Source organism: Bombus vosnesenskii, unplaced genomic scaffold (genome assembly GCF_011952255.1).
Source record: "Bombus vosnesenskii isolate JDL3184/JDL3185 unplaced genomic scaffold, Bvos_JDL3184-5_v1.1 scf7180000013295, whole genome shotgun sequence".
Taxonomy (NCBI): Eukaryota; Metazoa; Arthropoda; class Insecta; order Hymenoptera; family Apidae; genus Bombus; species Bombus vosnesenskii.
The window spans coordinates 7,272,402-7,292,537 of record NW_022882946.1 but is presented as its reverse complement, the minus strand read 5'-3'; the positions used below and the strand labels follow the sequence as shown (position 1 = coordinate 7,292,537).

The 20,136-nt window shown below is 37.7% G+C and overlaps 2 protein-coding genes and 1 long non-coding RNA gene across 5 annotated transcripts in view; 2 read left to right on the top strand and 1 right to left on the bottom strand.

Annotated features, from left to right (window-relative positions):
• LOC117233138 (discoidin domain-containing receptor 2-like) overlaps positions 1 to 12,411 on the top strand; it is a 140,725-nt gene extending 128,314 nt beyond the window's left edge. For 2 of the 3 annotated variants that reach the window (XM_033493146.1, XM_033493149.1), the window contains 8 exons: positions 4,022 to 4,197; positions 4,453 to 4,624; positions 5,363 to 5,625; positions 6,295 to 6,432; positions 8,305 to 8,612; positions 9,663 to 9,897; positions 10,018 to 10,167; positions 10,722 to 12,411. In XM_033493146.1, the coding sequence (XP_033349037.1) occupies positions 4,022 to 4,197; positions 4,453 to 4,624; positions 5,363 to 5,625; positions 6,295 to 6,432; positions 8,305 to 8,612; positions 9,663 to 9,897; positions 10,018 to 10,167; positions 10,722 to 10,871 (1,592 nt within the window). In that variant the 3' untranslated portion in view covers positions 10,872 to 12,411. The remainder of the gene's footprint in view (positions 1 to 4,021; positions 4,198 to 4,452; positions 4,625 to 5,362; positions 5,626 to 6,294; positions 6,433 to 8,304; positions 8,613 to 9,662; positions 9,898 to 10,017; positions 10,168 to 10,721) is intronic. The other variant, XM_033493148.1, reaches the window with a different exon arrangement.
• On the bottom strand, positions 4,716 to 5,368 carry LOC117233139. The gene is made up of 2 exons (XR_004493268.1): positions 5,083 to 5,368; positions 4,716 to 4,793 (listed from the first exon to the last, which is right to left on the bottom strand). It is a non-coding gene; the product is annotated as an uncharacterized LOC117233139 (long non-coding RNA).
• Positions 12,412 to 14,633: 2,222 nt separating the features above from the next.
• On the top strand, positions 14,634 to 18,165 carry LOC117233304. The gene is made up of 3 exons (XM_033493465.1): positions 14,634 to 14,786; positions 15,859 to 15,975; positions 17,575 to 18,165. The coding sequence occupies exons 1-3, from the start codon at positions 14,726 to 14,728 to the stop codon at positions 17,697 to 17,699; spliced, it is 303 nt and encodes a 100-aa protein (XP_033349356.1). The 5' UTR covers positions 14,634 to 14,725; the 3' UTR covers positions 17,700 to 18,165.
• The last annotated feature ends 1,971 nt before the right edge of the window (positions 18,166 to 20,136 follow it).

The following is a 20,136-nucleotide window of genomic DNA, read 5'->3' as shown; positions in this document are numbered from 1 at the left end:
ATTTAAAATAACTTTTCTGTAATATAATTACAGATGTATTCTGATATTATGTAACGCTGTGAATACTTTGTTTAAAAAAGTTCTGTTTCACAAAATCTATGAAACAGAAATAGAATATGCTATTGTTTTTCTAGAAAGACAGAAACGTTGAAAAGAATCGTTCTTGCTATAAGCCTTTCAATTTTTTTATTATCCAACGCGAATGTCGGGATTCCGAGTCGAAGAATAAACCACGTTGTTCCCCTAAAACTGGTTCATCCTTACCGCGTCAGTTGTTCTGAAAACTTTAACCATGTCTGAATGCATCCACTTTAATTCAAGCAGGGGAAAAAGCTGGGTTTTACAGAACCATAACGCGATGAACCACTTTTTTATCCTATGAAAACTCTTCGCTGCGTATACTTTTTGACGAACCAAAGAATCAAATTTCCAATTATCAGAATGAAATTTCCCATATCGGTATCGTTCGGTTCTTCGACTCTCTATTACCCCCTATATCATTCTTTTCCTCTTTTTCGCGATTTTATTTTGAATAAAAATATTTGTCTCCGCGAATGTTATTCGAGGAATATTGCGTCAGATATAAAAACATAAAGAAATTATTTTTTAATGATGTAAATTATAAAATTCTCTAACATCGCGTTCCATGTATTATACAAAAGTATAAATGAGAAAATAACCACCATTTTTAACATATCAACGACCATTGACGTATTACTACATTTTTTCATAGCTCAAAATCCATACAGATCGATTATATCAGTAACTCTGAGAAAACGATGATTTCCTATATCTATTTCAATTAATAACAGTAAGTAATACTGTAAATCAAATGTTTAAAATTCTCGATCGTCCTTTAATTGTAGAACCTTGTGGTTCTGTATAATGTGAGATATCGATAGGATTATTTAAAAATTATTTTGGATTTTAATAAGATTGTTTAAAATTGTTTGAGACGATGATAATATTATCTCGGAATTATTTGAGATTTTAATAGAATTATTTAAGAACTATTTGAGATTTCAGTGGAATTACCAGCTACGAATGCGTTAAAAAAGGAAGACAACCAAAGAAACCAAACGTCGGAGGCAAACAGGAAGCGACCAAGACACAGACTTAATTACAGGTCCCTGATGGACGAAACAGCAAACTCCTCTTCGTTTCCCTGTGTACCGAAAACTCAAAATATTTCCTCTGGACCATCACGAATAAACGAGCAGTTTGCCAGTAGCGCGTGGTTGCGATTATCCAGTCGAAAAAATAAAGGAGCGCATCGTTAGAGCCAGCCATAACGAGACTGGCACGTGTATACGCGAAATCTCGGTTTTTTAACATTTCCCCGCGCAAAGAGACAGAAAGATAACGTGCAAAAACAGGAAAAGGAGATAGACAGCTTTACGTCCAAATACGTGTCATTCTGAGTCGGAAAACCTGCTTTACTAGCATAACAAAATAAAGTGTACGTATTCAATTCATGTCGAGATTATCCGCGAGTTACAATGGAATTCATGAAAAATGCACGAGGCATCTTCGGGAAAAATAATTCAATGAAATTGCTATAAAACATTGAAAAGATTGGATTTCAAATAAAAAAAAGTGGGTTTTGTATATTTAATTACCAAAGTGATCGAAATGACTAAATTTGTAATTTTTCATTCGTCAATTGAATTCTGAATAATTTTTTCGTAGATTTCGGGGATATCGAGGATTTGAATGGTTTTCCTCTTTTTTTTTTTTTTTTTGTCTTTGTAAAATATATTGACGAGGGATTGTGTCCCCCGTCAAATTATACATTTTTATTTTGACTCTTTGATACAAGTTTTATATTTTAGTCGTCAGTGGTACCTAGCAATGTTAAAACGCAAATTGTTGCGATGATGAGCTTCATTAAGTTATTCATATGCTATTAAATTAAATTTACCTACACTGGTGATTATATTTATTTAAAGAACTATTCTCAAAACACGTGTAACGTGTATTCTGGATATTAAAATACCTTTTAACCGACCGCACAAACGACCGCAAAATTTAACCTCGTTACCCGCTCTCCTGGACAAACATTTTCGCACACTCTTTCAAATAATCCAGTAGTGGATAACACTTCTTCCCTGGGCAAGTTTGCCTTTCCAACAAAAAGACAACGCAGGCAGAAAAAGAGCAGTAACGCTTAATGACTGGATAAAGCGCGGGATTAACAGAGGAGAGCCAGGAGTACATTGACGGAGAAGTTCGTAGCGTCGCGTCGATGTGAAATAAGCAGTTAATCGGACGAAAGTGGAAAATTAGAAAAGAAAGTGGTCCGCTGGTTGGACAGAGATTAGACAAACAGTGACGGAAACGGTTTAATTAGAAGAGAATCTGCCCAAGTGTAATCACGTGTTCCGCAGGCATTACCGCGCACCCCACAAATCCTCTAATTTTCTCGTTGCGTTTCATCCAACCCTTCGAGCCTTGATATCGTTGCAAATAAAACAAAAATCGGACGTACAGTAGGAAAACAGCATAGTATGAAAACGAGGGACCGACCACGTAAACGCAAAAATAAGAAAAAGCAATGGAACTAAAAAAGAAAGAAAAATAGAAGGGGGGAAGAAATAGGGAAAAAGAAAACGGGGGAAAGCCAATGGAAGCGAGTAGTATCGAAACAATACGAAACGGCGTGCTGTTTATGCCTGTTGATATTATCGTCGAGTGCCGCTCGAAGGGGAAAAAGAAGCAAGATTATCGGAAAGGAAAAGGAGGAGGAAAAAGAAAAATGGTAAGAAAGTCTAAGAATACGTAAGAACGAAAAGTAGACCACAAGGAATAAGACCGAAAAGAAAGGGAACAAAGCGATGGAACAAGATAGAGATGAGGAACAAAAGAAATTAAAAGCCCTCTGGCGTGTCCCCCTCCATTTTCCTTTTTTTTTTTTACTTGTTTTTTTTTCGAATCGATAGAAAGGGCCGTCATTTAAAGAGTAGATTTCCCGGTTCAAGTCGTCTGGTGTACGGGTCCACGGGGACCTGTGATCCCGAATTAAAGTCGAAATTGCAGGAATACCGAAGCTAGGTATAGAGGTAACTTGGCCATCATTTTACTTTTCTCCAAGAAACTGTGTCGAGGAGCCGGCTGATCGAAGAAAATCGGTCTCCGAGTCTCTGGGCCGAGCTGAGATCTTGATCGCCACGCGAGGCCACTCTCGGCTGGCTTATTTATTTCTCTCGTAAAACCGGCGTCGTGACGCCGCCTCCGTTTTCGTTGTACACGAGCCGCACAGCCGATAAAACAGCTGGCTTGGCCGACATGAAAAATTAGAAGAATGTAACGGCGCATTGTAAAGTCACTTTATCGAGCAACCCGCGCTTCGTCTTTCTCCAACTTCACCTTATTTCTCTTCTTATTCCTCTCCTTCTTCTTATTATTCTTGTTCTCCTTCCTTTTCCTACCTCGTGTTTTTCGTCCTCCTCCTTCAGCTTTCTTCCAACTATATAAAGTTTCGCTCTCAGTGAAACGGCGATTAGCCTTTTCCTCCGGTTCGCGATAAAATGTTACGGTTTTTTAAGCGACAGAAAGGGTAAAGAAGGGCATTCCGGGTCGGCTGCGCCCTTTAAGAGCAATAAAACCGTTTCCAGTGGAAAAAGATTCGTCCGTGTCGCGAAAAGGATCGCTTTCACTCCACTAACTCGAATTGCATTCTTCGTTATTCGATTAACCTCCTTTGTGTCGATGGGCTATTCGAATGCTCTCAGTTGCAAACAGTCGTGTATATTTGTTTGTTAGTCGATCTTAAATTTATTAAAACGAAGAAAAAACAAAGATTAAGCATTAACTGGATTTTAAAACGATTTTAAATATTCCTTTTCTTCTGTTCTATTTTACTTTCTTATATAAACATATAATTATCGAATTGAAGGCATCGTGATTTTTACATCGATCAATATGGAGGAATGATTCGATTCATTCCTTATGCGAAGAGAAATAAAGATACAGAGAATATGGTTGGCGAACGTTCTCCATTAAAGCGAAACATTTGGCATAGTTACAGCAGCGGGAGAGGGTCAGGAATATTTAGAGGTACTAATAGGTGTTCTGACTGCCATTATCCTACTTCTTCTGCTGGTGTTCGTCATTATTCTACTTCTGAATCGACGGCAAAAACTTCAGAGTTCGCCGACCGTTCTGAAAAATCCATTTGGATTCGCCATAAACATGAAGGTAAGAGCCAGCTCATAAATATGCCGAAACTTTTCCAGAACGATAAGACGGATTTTAATTTGTCATTAAAAGTCCTCAAACTTTGTCATCTGTAGTATATACCAGTCAACACTAGCGCGTTTCGTTCGAAACGGGAAATAGAAAAGTAGTCCATTAACGAATATAATTGTAAGCGATGTAGAAATTATATTTGGCTAATATGGCAGGCTTTTCTGCATACTTTCGATCGATACAAACAATTCGAACGGTTTACAGGGACTCCTACTAAATTTAACTCCCGGTGGAATGCTGACAGAGACTGCCAATCACGTATCGCCGGACATGCCAGAGGACGGAAGCATGCACGAGTCTTTGACAATGGAACAATTCAATTCACCCCTTGTCAGCCCACAGTATAAATCTACGTACGCGATAGTGGCCACTTCCGGTGAGTTTTATAACACGAAATCCTTTGCTTCTTGCTTTCGAGGAACGCAGATAAAATTTTCCCCTTTCGCAACACACGTAGCCATTGAAGCTTGAATCGAGTAATTTACTTTATTACCTTTCTTCAATTTTGAAGGTACACAACATCGTACAAAAGCCTCACTGCAAAACTATTGCAAGGTATACGTTACTTGTTTTATAATGGCAAGTAAATATATTTATAGAAAATGTTTTCACGTGGAAACTTTTAGATATTTTTACATAGACTGGGTAATTTATGGTTTTTCCTTATTTACAATCTGTTTTTTTTTTAATGCTACGTTAAATGGTATTCTGACCTAAATAACGTAGAACGCGTGTGACTCGTTTTAAACAAGAGAAAGAAGTAAAGAAAATGAGAGACAAAAATTAGTCCTGTTTTAATATCAAAAGAAGAATGGCAGAAAATATATAACTTACCATCTTCATCACTGTGTTTTTTGATGAACATTTATTTGCTGCTTTCATATAGCTCCGTCACATACATTTCTATGTTATTTCTTCTATAAAACGTTCATATGTAAAACCATTTAAAAATTCCACTTAAAGATTATGTCAGTATAAATCGTGCTACATTTTTAGTCTTTTATATGAAGTAGTGAAATATCAGAAATAAGAAATTCTTCCGAAGGTATCTTGGTTTTTCCTGTATTCTACGAAGCAACGCGTTGAAGGTAAATAAAAATCGATTTCTTTCAAGAATCCCCGAAAGACCTGAAGGACGTGAACGTCTCGGAAGAAAGCGTTCGACTCGATACGAGACCTGAATCAGCCATAGGACCACCGAGTTGTTCCTCATCGCCGACAAACTCTCCCGCACGACATTCTCAACACTACAGGACTCTCCAAAGTTACACCAGTCCAACTGCGAAACTCAATATCGCAGCCGCGTCTAATCACCAACGGGACGTCGATCAGATCCACTCGAAACGTTGGCACACAGCTCCTAAAGAGAAACACAAGGTTCGTACGTAGCGACCATTAGCTTTAACCAGCAATCTAGAAGATGAAATTGATTAATCGACTCTTTGGTTTCGATAAATACAGATAAATTGGAGAGTCTTAATTATGATTATTATGAGAGTCGTGAATTCTTCACGATGAAACAAAATATAACAGAAAATACGTATCTTTTATCCTTTGACAAAGGTATTGAACTTTTGGAGCTAGTACGAATCGAAGCTAGTTTGAATTTATAATTACAATTGCTTTTCTATATATCTACGAAATGAATAAAACTTTCTCAAAATGATTCCGATATTAAGGCAGAAAATACACTTGATATCTATGTACGAGTATACATATGTAAATTCAATATTCACCAGAGACCTGTAATTCTTTTTTAAGAAGAATCCTTAATTACTCTCAGCTGAGTCTAGAAAATTAAATTTCGATTAATCGAAATGAAAATAAATTTCAAATGAGAAGACCTAAAGTTCAAAAATTGAATCTTTATCTCTTCTATAATGTAACTCTACTCGCCCACAATGAAATCACGTTACAGTCTCCGTTTACTTAAAACATATCTACGCCTTTCATTTCGAAACACTAATAAATTCAAACGTCCGGTTATAAAAATATTTTTGTAACAAATTGCAACGAACGTTGACGATCTCTGTATCGTTTTCACAGATACCCGCACCTGTCGTCAGCTGGAATATCGCGCCCAGCATGAACAAACCGTACAAGTGCAAGGAGATAGAGCCCACCAATATACCGCGACAGTGCCTACGTACCACGGAGAAACTTGGCTCGAGGAATATCGGCGAGGTACGGCGATAAACGATTGGGAAATGATGCGCTTCGCTACGTGCACGTGCACGTGGAATGCAGCTCCGCTATCTCGTGAACGCGTTTCGTTTCTCTCATAACTAATACGAAAACGCAGATGATGATGAAACACGATTCTCGTTTTCCCGGGTTGCATTAACCTTTAACACTCGCTTGTTACGTTCGCGACTGTTTAATCTAAATTTGCTCGGTAATAACGTTGATATGAGAAAGGGGAGTTTAGTTCTTCGCATTCCGAAAATTTAAAAAATACGATTAATTATCGATTTCGATATATTTTCACGGCGGAAATCCTTATGGTGAAAATCGAGAGTTTTGTTTCGAAAGAAAAAAAGTTACAAGTATCTATGAATTCGTTGAATTTTTTTCCATTTTTTATCGGTTTAAATGATACACAAAATTCCATGTCGGTAAAGTACGAAGGGATTAAAAACGTAAAAATTTATAGAAGATACGTAATAGGCAAAAATATGTATATAACCCCCAAAAATACTACATATTATGGTATAATATTTAGCGAATGAAACAAATACCCATTTAGAATATTTCTTTATCTCCTTATTTGTCCATATGTTTATCTATGAAAACACGAATTTGCGCAAACAGCCGCAATCTGATAATAAAAATGTGTTCTTTTTCGTATTTTGTCTAGTTCGAATATAAGAATAAAGATAAAAATATTCATCGCGAAAATAAAGACATTTGTCACGTTTGGAAAAACCCACGAAACTGATGTAATTAGCATAAGATCTGTGTTAGCGGCTGAGTCGACGTTAAAATCGCGTGATCGATAAACTAAATGGTATCAGTGGCGATGTTACACGCTTTTATTACGACTCCACAATACACAGTAATACGTTCGTCTGCAAGCTACAAGGAAACTTTACCCGCGGAACATCGAAGGGGAACGACAACGGAGCATCGGGATAATGCACTTACTGTGTACATTATGCGCGTACATGATGTGCACACGGACACAGATTTCCGCATCGATATACTTCCGGGATTCATTGGTTTATGTATGCATTAACGACGATAACAGGCCGAAGAAGCTGCGAAGTGTTGTCTTCCAGCCTCTTGGACGATTAATGCGCAAACTGCGTGGCGTTGCACACCATTTGCACGCAACTTGTCTCCTAACGAGAGTACAACGATATCTAGGCCAATTGCCCATTATTGTTGTGTAGTTACAAAGATTAATGACATATAAATGTAGTTAAAATTGCACGGAGCCGTACAGACAAAGTGTCATACTTGTTTCTTTCCTATTTTATACAAGTATGATATGTTACAAGAGTTTAATCATAATATTTTCAAAATCTTCCCTTTCATCGCAATCATTGTCTACTATATCCTTTTTTCAGTCATTCTTTAGTTAATCAATTCTTTTAAGGATAAATCTCAATTGTCGTTTACTCTTCGTATTCTTTATTCTTAAATGAATACACATCTTCGTAATCTTCAACCGAATACATCAACTAAGAGCATCATATTTTTCTCCCAACTAAAATTTCATCTACGCAGGATACTTAACCGTTTCTCAGCACAGCATAAGAAAAATTCGTAGAAAGGACCAATATCTTAAATATGAATACGCGCAACGTAATTTAATTTTATTAGTCATGATAAATTAAAGGCGCGTTTGTATCTTGCGTTTGAAATAATAACTTCTTAAATCATTCGTCCTGAATACACCCTCGTTTCATTACCCTCTAAAAGAATTTACGTCCACGAAATTACAAAAAGTAAAATTAACTCCAGAGAACTGTCCAACGCAAATTTATACGATTATTATTCGAATTTCCGAAAATCTACTCGCCTTTCCTAATTTCCTTTTTTTACGATTTTCAGGCGATAGTATGCGAAGCAGTCGGATTAGAGGACGTGGTAGCAGATGCTCCGAGATTGGTGGTGGCTCGCGTGCCTACTTGCGGCGGTGACATTCGAGCCGGTAGTACGACGGACCAAATAAGAGAAGTCCGATTTCTGTCCAGCCTGTCAGATCCGAACGTAGCTCGGATCCTGGGAGTGTGCACCGTGGAACCAGTCCCGTGGACGATCATCGAGTACACGGAACTCGGTGATCTCGCCCATTATCTTCAGTACAGTGTGCCACTTACGGGAACGCTTAGGCCAAGCTGCAATTTGAAAGCCCTTAGGTGAGATACCGCTATTCGCCGCGGTGCACCGATTCTAAAACGATACGTACGAGCATCACAGGGCACGCGGATAATTCGAACATAGCCTTATACGAGCGTTACGAAATGAAATCGCGATGGTACCACCGATCACTGTAATAATTCACGGATGAATAATATATTCACTTGTCGCGCGGCCTCTCTTTTATTCGGTACAATCGCAGCCTGGTTCGTTTATAACGTACCCGATTGATCTTAATGGCACTTCCGCGTTATACAGCTTCCGATTATATACGATTACGAGATTGTACATTACTCTTGTCGTAGCTGATAATGTTCCGCCAAGTGTTTTGTTACTCGGATAATAATTAACGTAATATTTTACATTCGCGAACGTGAAGAGAGAAAAAAGAGAAGTTCCCGAGAAAATTTGAAAGAGAATGAAGCTTTGCTATGGAGCATTAATCCCTCAATTCCTGTAGGAAGTTATAAACTTTAGCTTTTATCTATTGTACGATATATGCAAGCTGGTAGTTTAAAGGTTCTAATGCACTCTGGTAGAAGGTTTAGGTAAATGTAAATTGTTATGTTTTGAACTTATGTCATTATATAAATATTTAATGGTACGTACATAACGACTATCCATAACGTCGAACACCCACGTTCACTGGTTTTATCATTAAGTAAGCTTCTTTGCGTTCATTAAAGTGATAAAACACAGCAACAAAAATTTGTGATTTACAAAGAGAAAGAAGTATTTCGCGTATTTCGGTATAAATTTTTGAAGCCATTCATCCTAGATCACGTATAGTTGAATTTTACATTACAATTCAAGCTATGAGAATTTTAGAATAAATAATGATTTATTCATTCAACCTATAGAATCGACGAGATAAACGAGCGAAACTCCGGTGAAGGAATGTTCGAAAGCGCCGTGATCTTAGAAATAGAAATTGTTTCGTTCTTGTATGAAAATAGAGTTGCTCGTACATTCCATAGATCGGACGACGAACGAACGAACATCAATTAACGTCGACAGGTTCAAAAGCAAGCATTATATTATGATTTTAGTCAAAGCTGCCTGATGTACATGGGGACACAGATAGCATCTGGCATGAGGTTCCTCGAGTCAAAGAATCTGGTGCACAAGGACCTGGCAGCCAGAAACTGTCTAGTGGGCCGCTCTTACACCGTGAAAGTGACCGACATAGCGATGTGCAGTGACCTTTACAAGAAGGATTACAGTGACATAGGCGGCAGACCGCCGGCGCCAATCAGATGGCTGCCGTGGGAAAGCATTCTGCTGGTAAGGCTAAATGATTTTCGTCAAGCGAATCTCGTTCTCTCTTTAACGAGCGCGTTCTAGATCGATCGACCAGTCCATAAATGGGAATAGTACCAATGAACTTGCGCGTTTCGATTCTAGGACAGGTACACTTGCTCGAGCAGCGTCTGGTCGTTCGCTGTCACTTTGTGGGAAGTGATGAGCCTGGCCAGAGAGAAACCTTTCCAACATCTAACCAACGATCAAGTGATACAGAACGCAGAGCATATGTACTATGGGGCTGAGTTACAGGTATTCGAGCGTTCCTCTTTTCTTTATAACGTATATTATATTTTAAGAATAAAGATATACGTGTTAGATATACACAGATACATTTTGTAAATTCTTCTTTTAAAACAGTTTACGATAGTAACGATATTTTCACTCGATAAAAAGACGGAAATATTCTTATTAAGCTTTCAAAGACCAACATGTTAATATGCTACATTTTATTTGTTATTATTTTCGGCTGATTTACATTGTCGAGTTCCATGGTTTAATATAGTGGCTATGAAAGAGAAGGGAAGAATAAGTGGAAACATTTACTCAAGATACTTTTCGTTGCTATATCCTTCACCAATTAAATCCTACAATTTTACGAAGTTCGAAGAAATTGTATTTACGATGCTATTAACATAATTTTAAATCTTACAAACATTTTTTGTGTCTCTGATACATGTAATGGAGTTCTATTTATGTCTTTTAATAACATATTATTGTTCATATATAACATATTATTAATTCGATAAAACAAGCTAGAAGATTAGACAAGTAACCTCTTTAACAAATCTATATTTTCATTTCAGATATATCTTCCAAAGCCCACGATGTGTCCGGAAGAAGTTTACAGGATGATGTGCTCATGCTGGCGGAGGGACGAGACCTCGAGACCGACGTTCAAAGACATTTATACGTTCCTGAAAAACGTAATCGCGGACTATCGACCTGGTGCATAAACGATCCCACTAAACTGTGATACAAGAAAACGGACAATGAATCTCCTCTTGCCGACTAAAAACTCCTGACGTCGGGACTCGACGGAAGTGTACAATCGTTAGTTTTAGTGCATGCTGTGGAGAACGAGCCGCGCCGAATTTTGAGATTTTCTCGATCGTAAAGAGATGATCGAAGGAGAAATTTTCGCGATGCACTTCTATCTTTGAAGCGAAGCAAGGCGAAGCCTTGAAAAGGGTTCTTCTGTTCTCGATCTCTATCTCTGACTATCGATCGGGCAAAACTAAAAACTTAAAAAGATATAAAAATACGAAAAAAAAAAAGATGACGACTTCGCTAGAATCTCGGCGAATTTTTGCCCGGTCGCCCGACGAACACGTCGCCTCGATATTTTCTAGTCAGCTCGGTCCTTCAATTCCTATGAAAGTGCTATATATCGTGTACAGTATTCTGAACACTGAAGACGCGTATACCGCGATGCTAAGCACCGATAAGTCTATCCACTTGTACATACGAGACTAGATACTGACGCTAGGTAAACGCTGGGAATTTTCGCGACTGCTGGTGCCTTCGAAAAACATTCAATCGTGTTCCTTCACTTTCCTCGAATGGAGAAACTATGCTATACACGAATTAATTACACCGATCTTAATATATTGTGTACAGGAATTACATTTTTTAAGTTTTGAATATTCTTAAAGATCTTCGACAGAAGTGGCGTCGTTTGCTTGTTTTCATTTAATCCCAGTATAGACAGCTGAGTAAATTATACAACGATCAATCGGTAAATCTATTATTTACCTGGCGTACACAGTGTATTAATAATTTATACGAACAATAGACGCGGTAGAGCATAAATTTTCCAAGATCACGTTTACATAACGATCCTATATAAATCTCTGATCCTAATCATCGCATTATATCGCGTTATAGAAATTCTACTATTTCTCGAAGCGACACGACGCGCCCACCAGCAACGCAAACCTCCCGACTTATACTTGTACATTCGAAAGCCCGTCGTACGTAGCAAAGTACTTATATCGTTCCATTGTATTCCTTTCCGTTCGAAAGAAAGACCTCACATCTTTAACGGGCGTAGATTCGAAAAAAACAAACCCGACTAAACTCTGTTCTTCGCGAGAAACCTAAACGCATAATCATCACGCTCCTTCCTTTGATTTACCATTTAAGGGCAGAGAGGAGAGACAACGAGAGAAAACAAGGCATAAACGATCGCTGTAACGCTGCCAGAGGAATCGATCAAGCGATTCTGAGCTCTTCGTCGCCTCGAATTCCGAGAACCGCGAACAGAACGTTTGAACGCCACCAATGCTACCAACCTGTTTGATGGTAACGATAATGTCAATAACACATCGTTGCAGAACGTTGACTATCACAGGAAAATTGTTGGTAAAGTGCCAAACGGAGTGAAGCGTTCAAACGTTCCCCTCTGCACGCACCTTTCTGTAATTCTTAAGATGGATTCAAGTATACGTTGAAATGATTAACAATAAAGTACTGAGTGTTCCTTTCTGACTGTGACTGCGTTTTCTTTTTCTTTTCTTTTTACTTTCTATCTTTACGTTTTCTATGTCGTTTTTTTAATTGTGGTGGATAAAAATAGAGGCTGAATGCTTTCGGAAAACGGTTCAACTATCTCAATATTAAGTAAATGGTAGAAACTTACGCGTCCCGAAATCTCACGTAAAACCCAGTTTGGTAAATTAGATAAGTTCCAACATTGTTTTTTGATAAGATTCTAAGGTGGTCTCGGTGAATAACGCGTTCAATAATCTTCAAAGTTTATTGACTCTCAAACGCGTTAGTTCGCCAAAGCTTTCCAAAGAAACGATTTTTCCTTGAATTTAAACGACACCGTGAAGTCAATGAAATTTACTTACAAAATATGCGGTTCGCGTTAAGAATAACGTGTTCCTGGAAATATTCCCTATACCTGGAATAATATCACGAAACAACACGGATAAAGATACGTATTATTCGGTATTTTTTCTTCTAGCTATTTATCTGGAGAGAAATATTTGTCTTCCATAAAAGGAATAAGATAACTACGTGTAAATTTCTTCATAAAATTCGCAGAGGTGAAATTATCGTTATTACGTGGTATAGTGACGATATAATTTCAATGTCACTGACAAAAAGAATATTATCGAATGCTCATAAAAGCCTCGATAAACGGATGTGTACTTCCATGAAAGGTCACTTAAGACGTCCAGATCGAATCATCGAGAATAACTTGAGTCATTTAAACGGGTATCTGAACACGAAACATTTTCTCGCCAGTGGCAAAGTGGTGTCCTTTAAGTAAAGTTTCGACCACCAACGGCTACTACAGTCTCGATATCTAAAAAGGTTGCCGGAACAATCGTCGCTCGGCCAGGTATGACCAAAGTTTTCGAATCTTCGAGGTGGTTCCATTAAACGAAGGGGATCGGTCATAAATCATCGGTAAACCTTTTATCGACACAATTCGGATAACATTGCTCTGCGTCGACAGGAGGCTCATTAATCTTCTCCCGACGAAGTGCATGGATCAGACTCGATCATAACCGACCCGCTCCGGAAAATTAACGACAATTTTATGGGAGCTGGTAAAAACTTTGAGACATGCTTCTAGTGACGCATTAGCGTTTTTAATCTTTCCGATGAAAATTTGTATACGGTGAGGTACGCTATAACGTAATAACGAGCAATTTTTATGACTAAGATCAAAATGCTATAACGTGCAAGGACGCTACAACGAAGAGGAAGAAAGATTAGTCGTTCTGCCGATTTTTCACTAAACCTTCGTTACGATGGTAAAGAGTAAACGATGCGAAATTATTTATTTAAATTATATTTTTCCACTGCTTAAATCGTTGTACTAGCTGTAACCATGTGGTCCTAAGATGAATTATTCCTAATAACGTATGCTTATGCTTACATCTACTCATAAATGTATGTTACAACGAATACATGCTATAACAAGCGTGGTTCGAGAATCAATACCGCTCGTCCTAACATACTTTATCGCACCTACATACATATATAAGATTTTATATATTCGGAGAAAATAAAAAATAGAAATCAAGAAACATAGGGAAGACGAAAATCTGTGGTCTTATGTATTCTAGAATTGATACAAAAATCTCAACAAACAAAATCTTCAGAAAATAACCACTTTACATAATAAAAATCTACATTTACAATATCTACATTTGCAAAACGAAGGCTTGAAACAAATAGAAATTAAAAACCTACGGTTACATGGATGCCAAAGATCGATACGAAGATTTCAGTTTGTTATCTTTAACATTTATCTTAACGAGAAAGAAAGGTAGGAAGAAATTACTCGTTATCTGTAGTAAAATCTAAAAAATAGTATATAAATCTAAAAACACATACTCTCCAAGAGTTATCTTTAATGTCGTAGAAAAAAATCTTCGATACTTCTCCTCTCTGTGGTAGGCAAAAATGAATAAAATGAAAACATTCGATATTGCACGGATGTCACAGATTAAACATTAATCCAGTCGTCAACATGCCTAACAAGCTGTACGTGCGTCAATTGTTTACTCGCGAGGGGAAGTACGAAAGCGCGCTTCTCTCCGGAATTCACCGTGACTGATCGATCGAATTGCTTCAAGACAGAACTAACAACGTGTTCGTACATTGGTCTCGGAGAGATAATGAAATGCACGACGACGAAATGGGCGGGCGGCCGCCTGTGTGCGAGTGTATACGTGTCGCGTAACGTTGGTCGCTTACGTTTATATAATGCTCGACCCGGGAAAGTGAGACCATTGAATCGTCGACTGTCAAAGAGGCACGCGTTCCTCGACACATCATCAACGACAACATGAAGCTCTGCCCGTCTGTTTTTCTCGTCGCCCTCGTGGCCACCCTTCTGCTCTTCATCGGTAAGGAAACAGAAATCTAACGATCAAATCGATTAACTTAACGCTAGAACTATCAGATTCGTCAAAAGAATAGTATTCAGATTTTTCGCTTTTGTAATTACTGAGGTAAAAATATGACTGTGTATATTTATTACCTTTATTATATAATTATATTTATACCTATTTATTTCTATTGTACTACTTTAATTATTATTATCCATGCGTGTATATTTATACACAATATAATTATATATATATATATATATATATATATATATATATATATATATATATATCTGTTATTTATTTTTATATCTGCTTATTTATTTCCATTATACCATGTTAAATAAATATATTTACATTACTCACAACACAGGTTTATAGTTATAATGTTAACCAATATTTTGGTGATGGATTCGAATAAGTAAAGTATCGCATGGTTTTATAAATCCAACAAATCTTTGCAATGTACATATTAAAAAGAAAAAGTTTCTTATATCAACGCCTTAAAGATGGTAACAATTCTACAAAAGTGAATGACCTTAAGATCAACGAAGAGACTCGACTTTATAAAGAATTTTCACTCGCTTCGTCACGCAGATATTCTTTTGTAAATGGTAGGAGATATCAAGGTAATTCGCTTCTCAGACTAGCCACTTTAATTCAACGCTATAATCTAAACACTTGGAAGATAATAGAAGCAATCTGTTCTTATATTGAATATAAATATCTGAATAATTGTGAATTTTATCAAATTATTTACTCGTAGTACCTTCGATCTTTTTCGTTCGATGTTTAACTGTGACTTTACATTGTGGCGGCATACAAGACCCATAAATAGCTACAAACTTCCCTTTGATGGGACGAAGAACGAGTGGCTTTCTTTACCGCGACACAGCAACGTCCTGGTAAATTGAAATATTCGCCCCAGCGAGCCCGCCTCAACCCTTCCATCGTTTTACTCGCTTCACTGACCTCATGTTCCATCGAAACTCTTCTATCGATCGTACAAAATTTCGTCGCACGATGTCCAACCAATTACTTAAAGATCCTCAACGATGATAGGCTGATAATACTAATGTTCTATTTCCAGAGTATACAACCGCAAACAGCATATGCCCTGAAGAGAATTGCCTTGATTCGACGAAATGTAACGATTGGGTAGTTGGTAGTACGTGTCCACGATCAAGTGACACGTGTTGCAGCGTCGGTAAGTGTATTATTTGATCTAGTATGGTTTTTAAATGGAGGAGTTGAGGAACTTTCTGAAAAAAGTGTCTATAAATCTAGTTATTTTATTTTAAATCTGTTATTTCGTTCATGTCACATGTACTTCATAATACAATATACTAAATAAAGCAAAATTTATTCGAGTTTCCTGATAAATTTTTTCGATGAGCCTGTTTTCTAGCTCAATAGCTGAATTATTTTACGAAGATCTTCTTCATTATACAAATATAAAAAGAACAAGGTTCTTTAACGGTAGTTATAACTATCGGTCGAAACTTAGCTGATATTAGCAAACTAGAATTAATACTTTTAACCCATTCAAAATTCCAGTCACTATTTCGTCTTATGGGTCCGTTTTCCAGGAATCTCTTCAATTAGACTTGAATTATTATTATATAGTCGATTATCTAGAATTTTCGTAGCTAAAAGCAATAACTATATGAGAAACAAGAATATTCATTTTCTCGGTTGGTTACTAATAAGCAGTTCGTGAAAGGAGTTTGACGTTAGGTTAGTTTGAAGCGTAATTTACGTATTTCCATCGTTTGCACGAGTTCTTTATTGATGTCCGCGAGCTGGTATGGAAACGGCACGCTTTCGTTTATTCCCGTCACGGTATAAAATACACACAGAAGACCGATGGTAATTATGAGGCAGTAACGATAACGTAACCGTGCGTTACAACTGGATATAGCAATTTCACGCTCGCCGGTACGGCACACACGCAACACCATAATTTCTACTGTGCCAAATCGAATACTCTCGAGATTCACTTTTGCGCGCCGTGAATTTCGAACGAACACGTCGACGAGTTAATTCATGCGTCACTGTGTCCGCACTTTCACGAAACATGTCGCTAGCCTACTACATCCAATCGGCTCTTTCAACTTTATTCCTCTTTAGTATTCATTCAATCTGTTCTTCTGCCCCATCTAATGTTTCCTTTAACTATTTCTTCATTCGATATTTAAAAGTGTAATTCATCGGACAATACGATACATGATTAAAAAATTTCCAATACGCATTATCGTATTGCACGTGAATTTTAAGAACACAGTAAAGAGATATAAATTTTTTGTCAATGTTTGTTGTTAATTTTCTGATTATGATGCTGTTTTATAAATAAAAAGGGGCATTTTAATATAACATAAGTGAGGAGAAAAATATTCTGTTAAAGTTTAAAGATATGAAACAGATAATCGATTTGTAAAATATTTAGGTCGATGTACAAACACGTATTTAATTCTTAGATCAAACAAAAAGAAAAAAGTAGAATTTTTGTGATATACGCATCAATAAAAGACAAAAATGTGACTTTTCCCGTATGATCTCCGTCGAATTTTTCTTTCTACAACATCTTGGCAGCTATATCATATCAGAAAATTTCTTTACCACTGTCACGCATAAATATGTACGACCTCTTATTTATGATTTCAACCGGTAGTTTCTAGAAACTCCTCACTGACATGTCAAAAGTAGTATCGACTCAACAAAAAAGCAATCCGTTATCAAACGATCAATTCTCCTACAATTTCTACATCCTGTTCCACTGTATGAAGGAGACAATTTCTGTTCACAGTGAAATCGGAATATAGGACTCATTGCCGGCACTTCGGAGGCGAATGCTTGGACTCCTGTAACCAGTTACTACGTCAAGCAGCGGTCGATTGTCCAGCTGACAAAGTCTGTTGCACGTTAGTTTAATCGATCAGGAGGGGAAAAACAGGCAACAACAAAAGGCCTGTCCAACGTCTGGATCGTAGTGTTAATGTAAGCGATTAGTTTCGACATCAGCTGCGGCTCGTATCTGATGCGAACGTAATATCACGCGATGCGACGCATCTGTTCCGTAGAACGGTAGAAAACCGACTTAATTGGTTTTACAATTACAACGGTAAATGCGTGGCGTGTGGGCTAAGCCCGTATAACGAATGAAAAATGGCGTACTCCGCGTGATAATTGCGAATACGCGGCCTGTCGCACAGATGTGGTACTCGTCCGCGTGAAATTAGTGCAAATGTGAAAACGTTGGCTTCTCCATACGTCGTGAATGTTCGCGGTGACTCAATACATTCGTTTCAACGCCGAGAGGAGACTATAACATGTAAAACGCTACATGATCACGAGGAGGAAAAGTATTTATAATAAAATATTCGTGTCTGACAGACAATGTGGAATTTACTCTTTTACTCTAGAAACTTTTCACCTATTATCGCCAGTCAATGGTTACTATTTATCACTGTTTGTGTAAGACATTTTTATAATTAGATCATTAAAGATATGACAAGGACGTAGGGTGTGCTTTTTATGCTACGTAGGATAAGGCATTGGGGCAATGAACGTTTATCGCGTTATTGATCGTATTTTTCTGATAAAGTAGCAGACAATAATATAATATCCTTGACCGATATTTCCGGTTGTGAAGTTATTATCTGTGATCAATGTCTAAATTTCACGAAGAAAATGAATCATCGTTGAGAGTATGGAACAATCACTCGGATAGGACTCTTTTTATCTTTTCCTACTAATTAATTTTCCTACTAACATCTTATTTACGAGGTCGGAAATTATCGATAAATTGGAAAGCATTGTTTAATGTCACGAAGAGAAAGAAAAAAGATTATAAAATATGAAAACTTAAATAACATTAAACTTGAAAGATAGCACATGAAATAAACAAGTTTCAAAAAACCAACAGATATTAATATATTTCCACAAAATGATTATCATACATCGTATCGTTGCACAATAATCGCGTCGATATAAATCCAACGCGAGGGACAGCGAGGTACTGAAAAGAAACAGGAAGGACGCGCAAGAGAGTAAAGAGAAGCAGGAAGAAATAAGAAATTGATAGGAGGGGTACGCGTAGCTGCAGGCAATGCAGGCAGGACATTTGATGGTGCAGAAACGCACGCACAGGAGATTTAGAGTCGTGTTGGTCAGCCCTCGAGGTGCTACTCGGAGAATCGTGTGCAGAAGAGAAAGAAAAGACGCCAGAGGCTTCTTCTATCGTTGGCCATCTTTGTTCGCGAGATAAGAAACCATGGAACGGTGACGCCTTCGTTAATGCGAATTAACGTTATAAAGTGTTGGCGTCTAAAACGAAAGATCATTTGAATGCTAAGATGTATTCTTCATCTACGATCGAAAAAGAGATGAAGAAGCAAGAAAGAAGAGGTACCTTGCCCGAGGCGAAGCATGAGGAACATGTGACACTAAATATAGAAACACGCCACGGACGAGATCGAGGAATTCTCCGGGAGGTAACGAGAGAAATATCCTCGTTTCGATAAAATAGAATTAAATGACAGATAGTAAAGAAATTGCGAGGAAGAAACGGATTAGTACATCGATGATCTACTATGTTAGAAGTGGTGCATTTTCTAAGAAGAGTGCATTTCATTCATCCGGAGGGGGAAATGTGTACCATATTATCGTGATGGTAGCAGTGCTTCAGTTGGTAATAGGTAGATGGCGAGTTTTCATGTAAAAATTCTAAGATACAAAAACGTATAGAATGCACATAATATTTATTTCGGATTACTATAAAAGAATATGAAATTTGAACTTAGTATCATTTTAAATGTTCTATAAGAAACAATGCTTTAGGAACAAATCCTGATTTCTACATTACATGACTCCAGCAAAATCTAAATCAGAGAACAATGATCGCTTACGACAAACTTTTCACATTCGCTCGAAACGACTTCATCCTCGATCCAATATCATCTACGAAACACCAATTCCTCGAACTCCATAAATCCTCTCCCAAATTTTCCCATAACTAATCCCGGATCTCCAAATCACCAGACCCAAAATACATCCTCATAATGCGTTCCCTCCCACGAACCGCAAAATGACGCGAAGAAGTTGGAATTATCAAGACGAACGCGAAAAGACGAAAGTAAGTAGAGAAACGGGAAGAGAGACGAGACGAGGACGAGGACGAGGACGACGAAGAGGAAGATGATGAAGAAGAAGTACACCTTGCCCGGAGCGCTGCAGGCAGATGCCAGTACGTTGGTACGTGTACTTACATATACACACGTAAGAGCCGTTTCGGTTAGCCCGGGGGCGAAGGCGCGGAATCATGCAGCGTAGAAGAAGAAGGAGGCCCCCGCCTCGCCCCCCGGCCCCC

Bases quoted from the DNA above. Each gene is read 5' to 3' on its own strand.
- LOC117233304 (XM_033493465.1), top strand. From the start codon at position 14,726: ATGAAGCTCTGCCCGTCTGTTTTTCTCGTCGCCCTCGTGGCCACCCTT. The intron at 14,787-15,858 runs GTAAGGAAACAG...TTCTATTTCCAG, and splicing joins CACCCTTCTGCTCTTCATCG to AGTATACAACCGCAAACAGC. The intron at 15,976-17,574 runs GTAAGTGTATTA...TTCTGTTCACAG, and splicing joins TGACACGTGTTGCAGCGTCG to TGAAATCGGAATATAGGACT.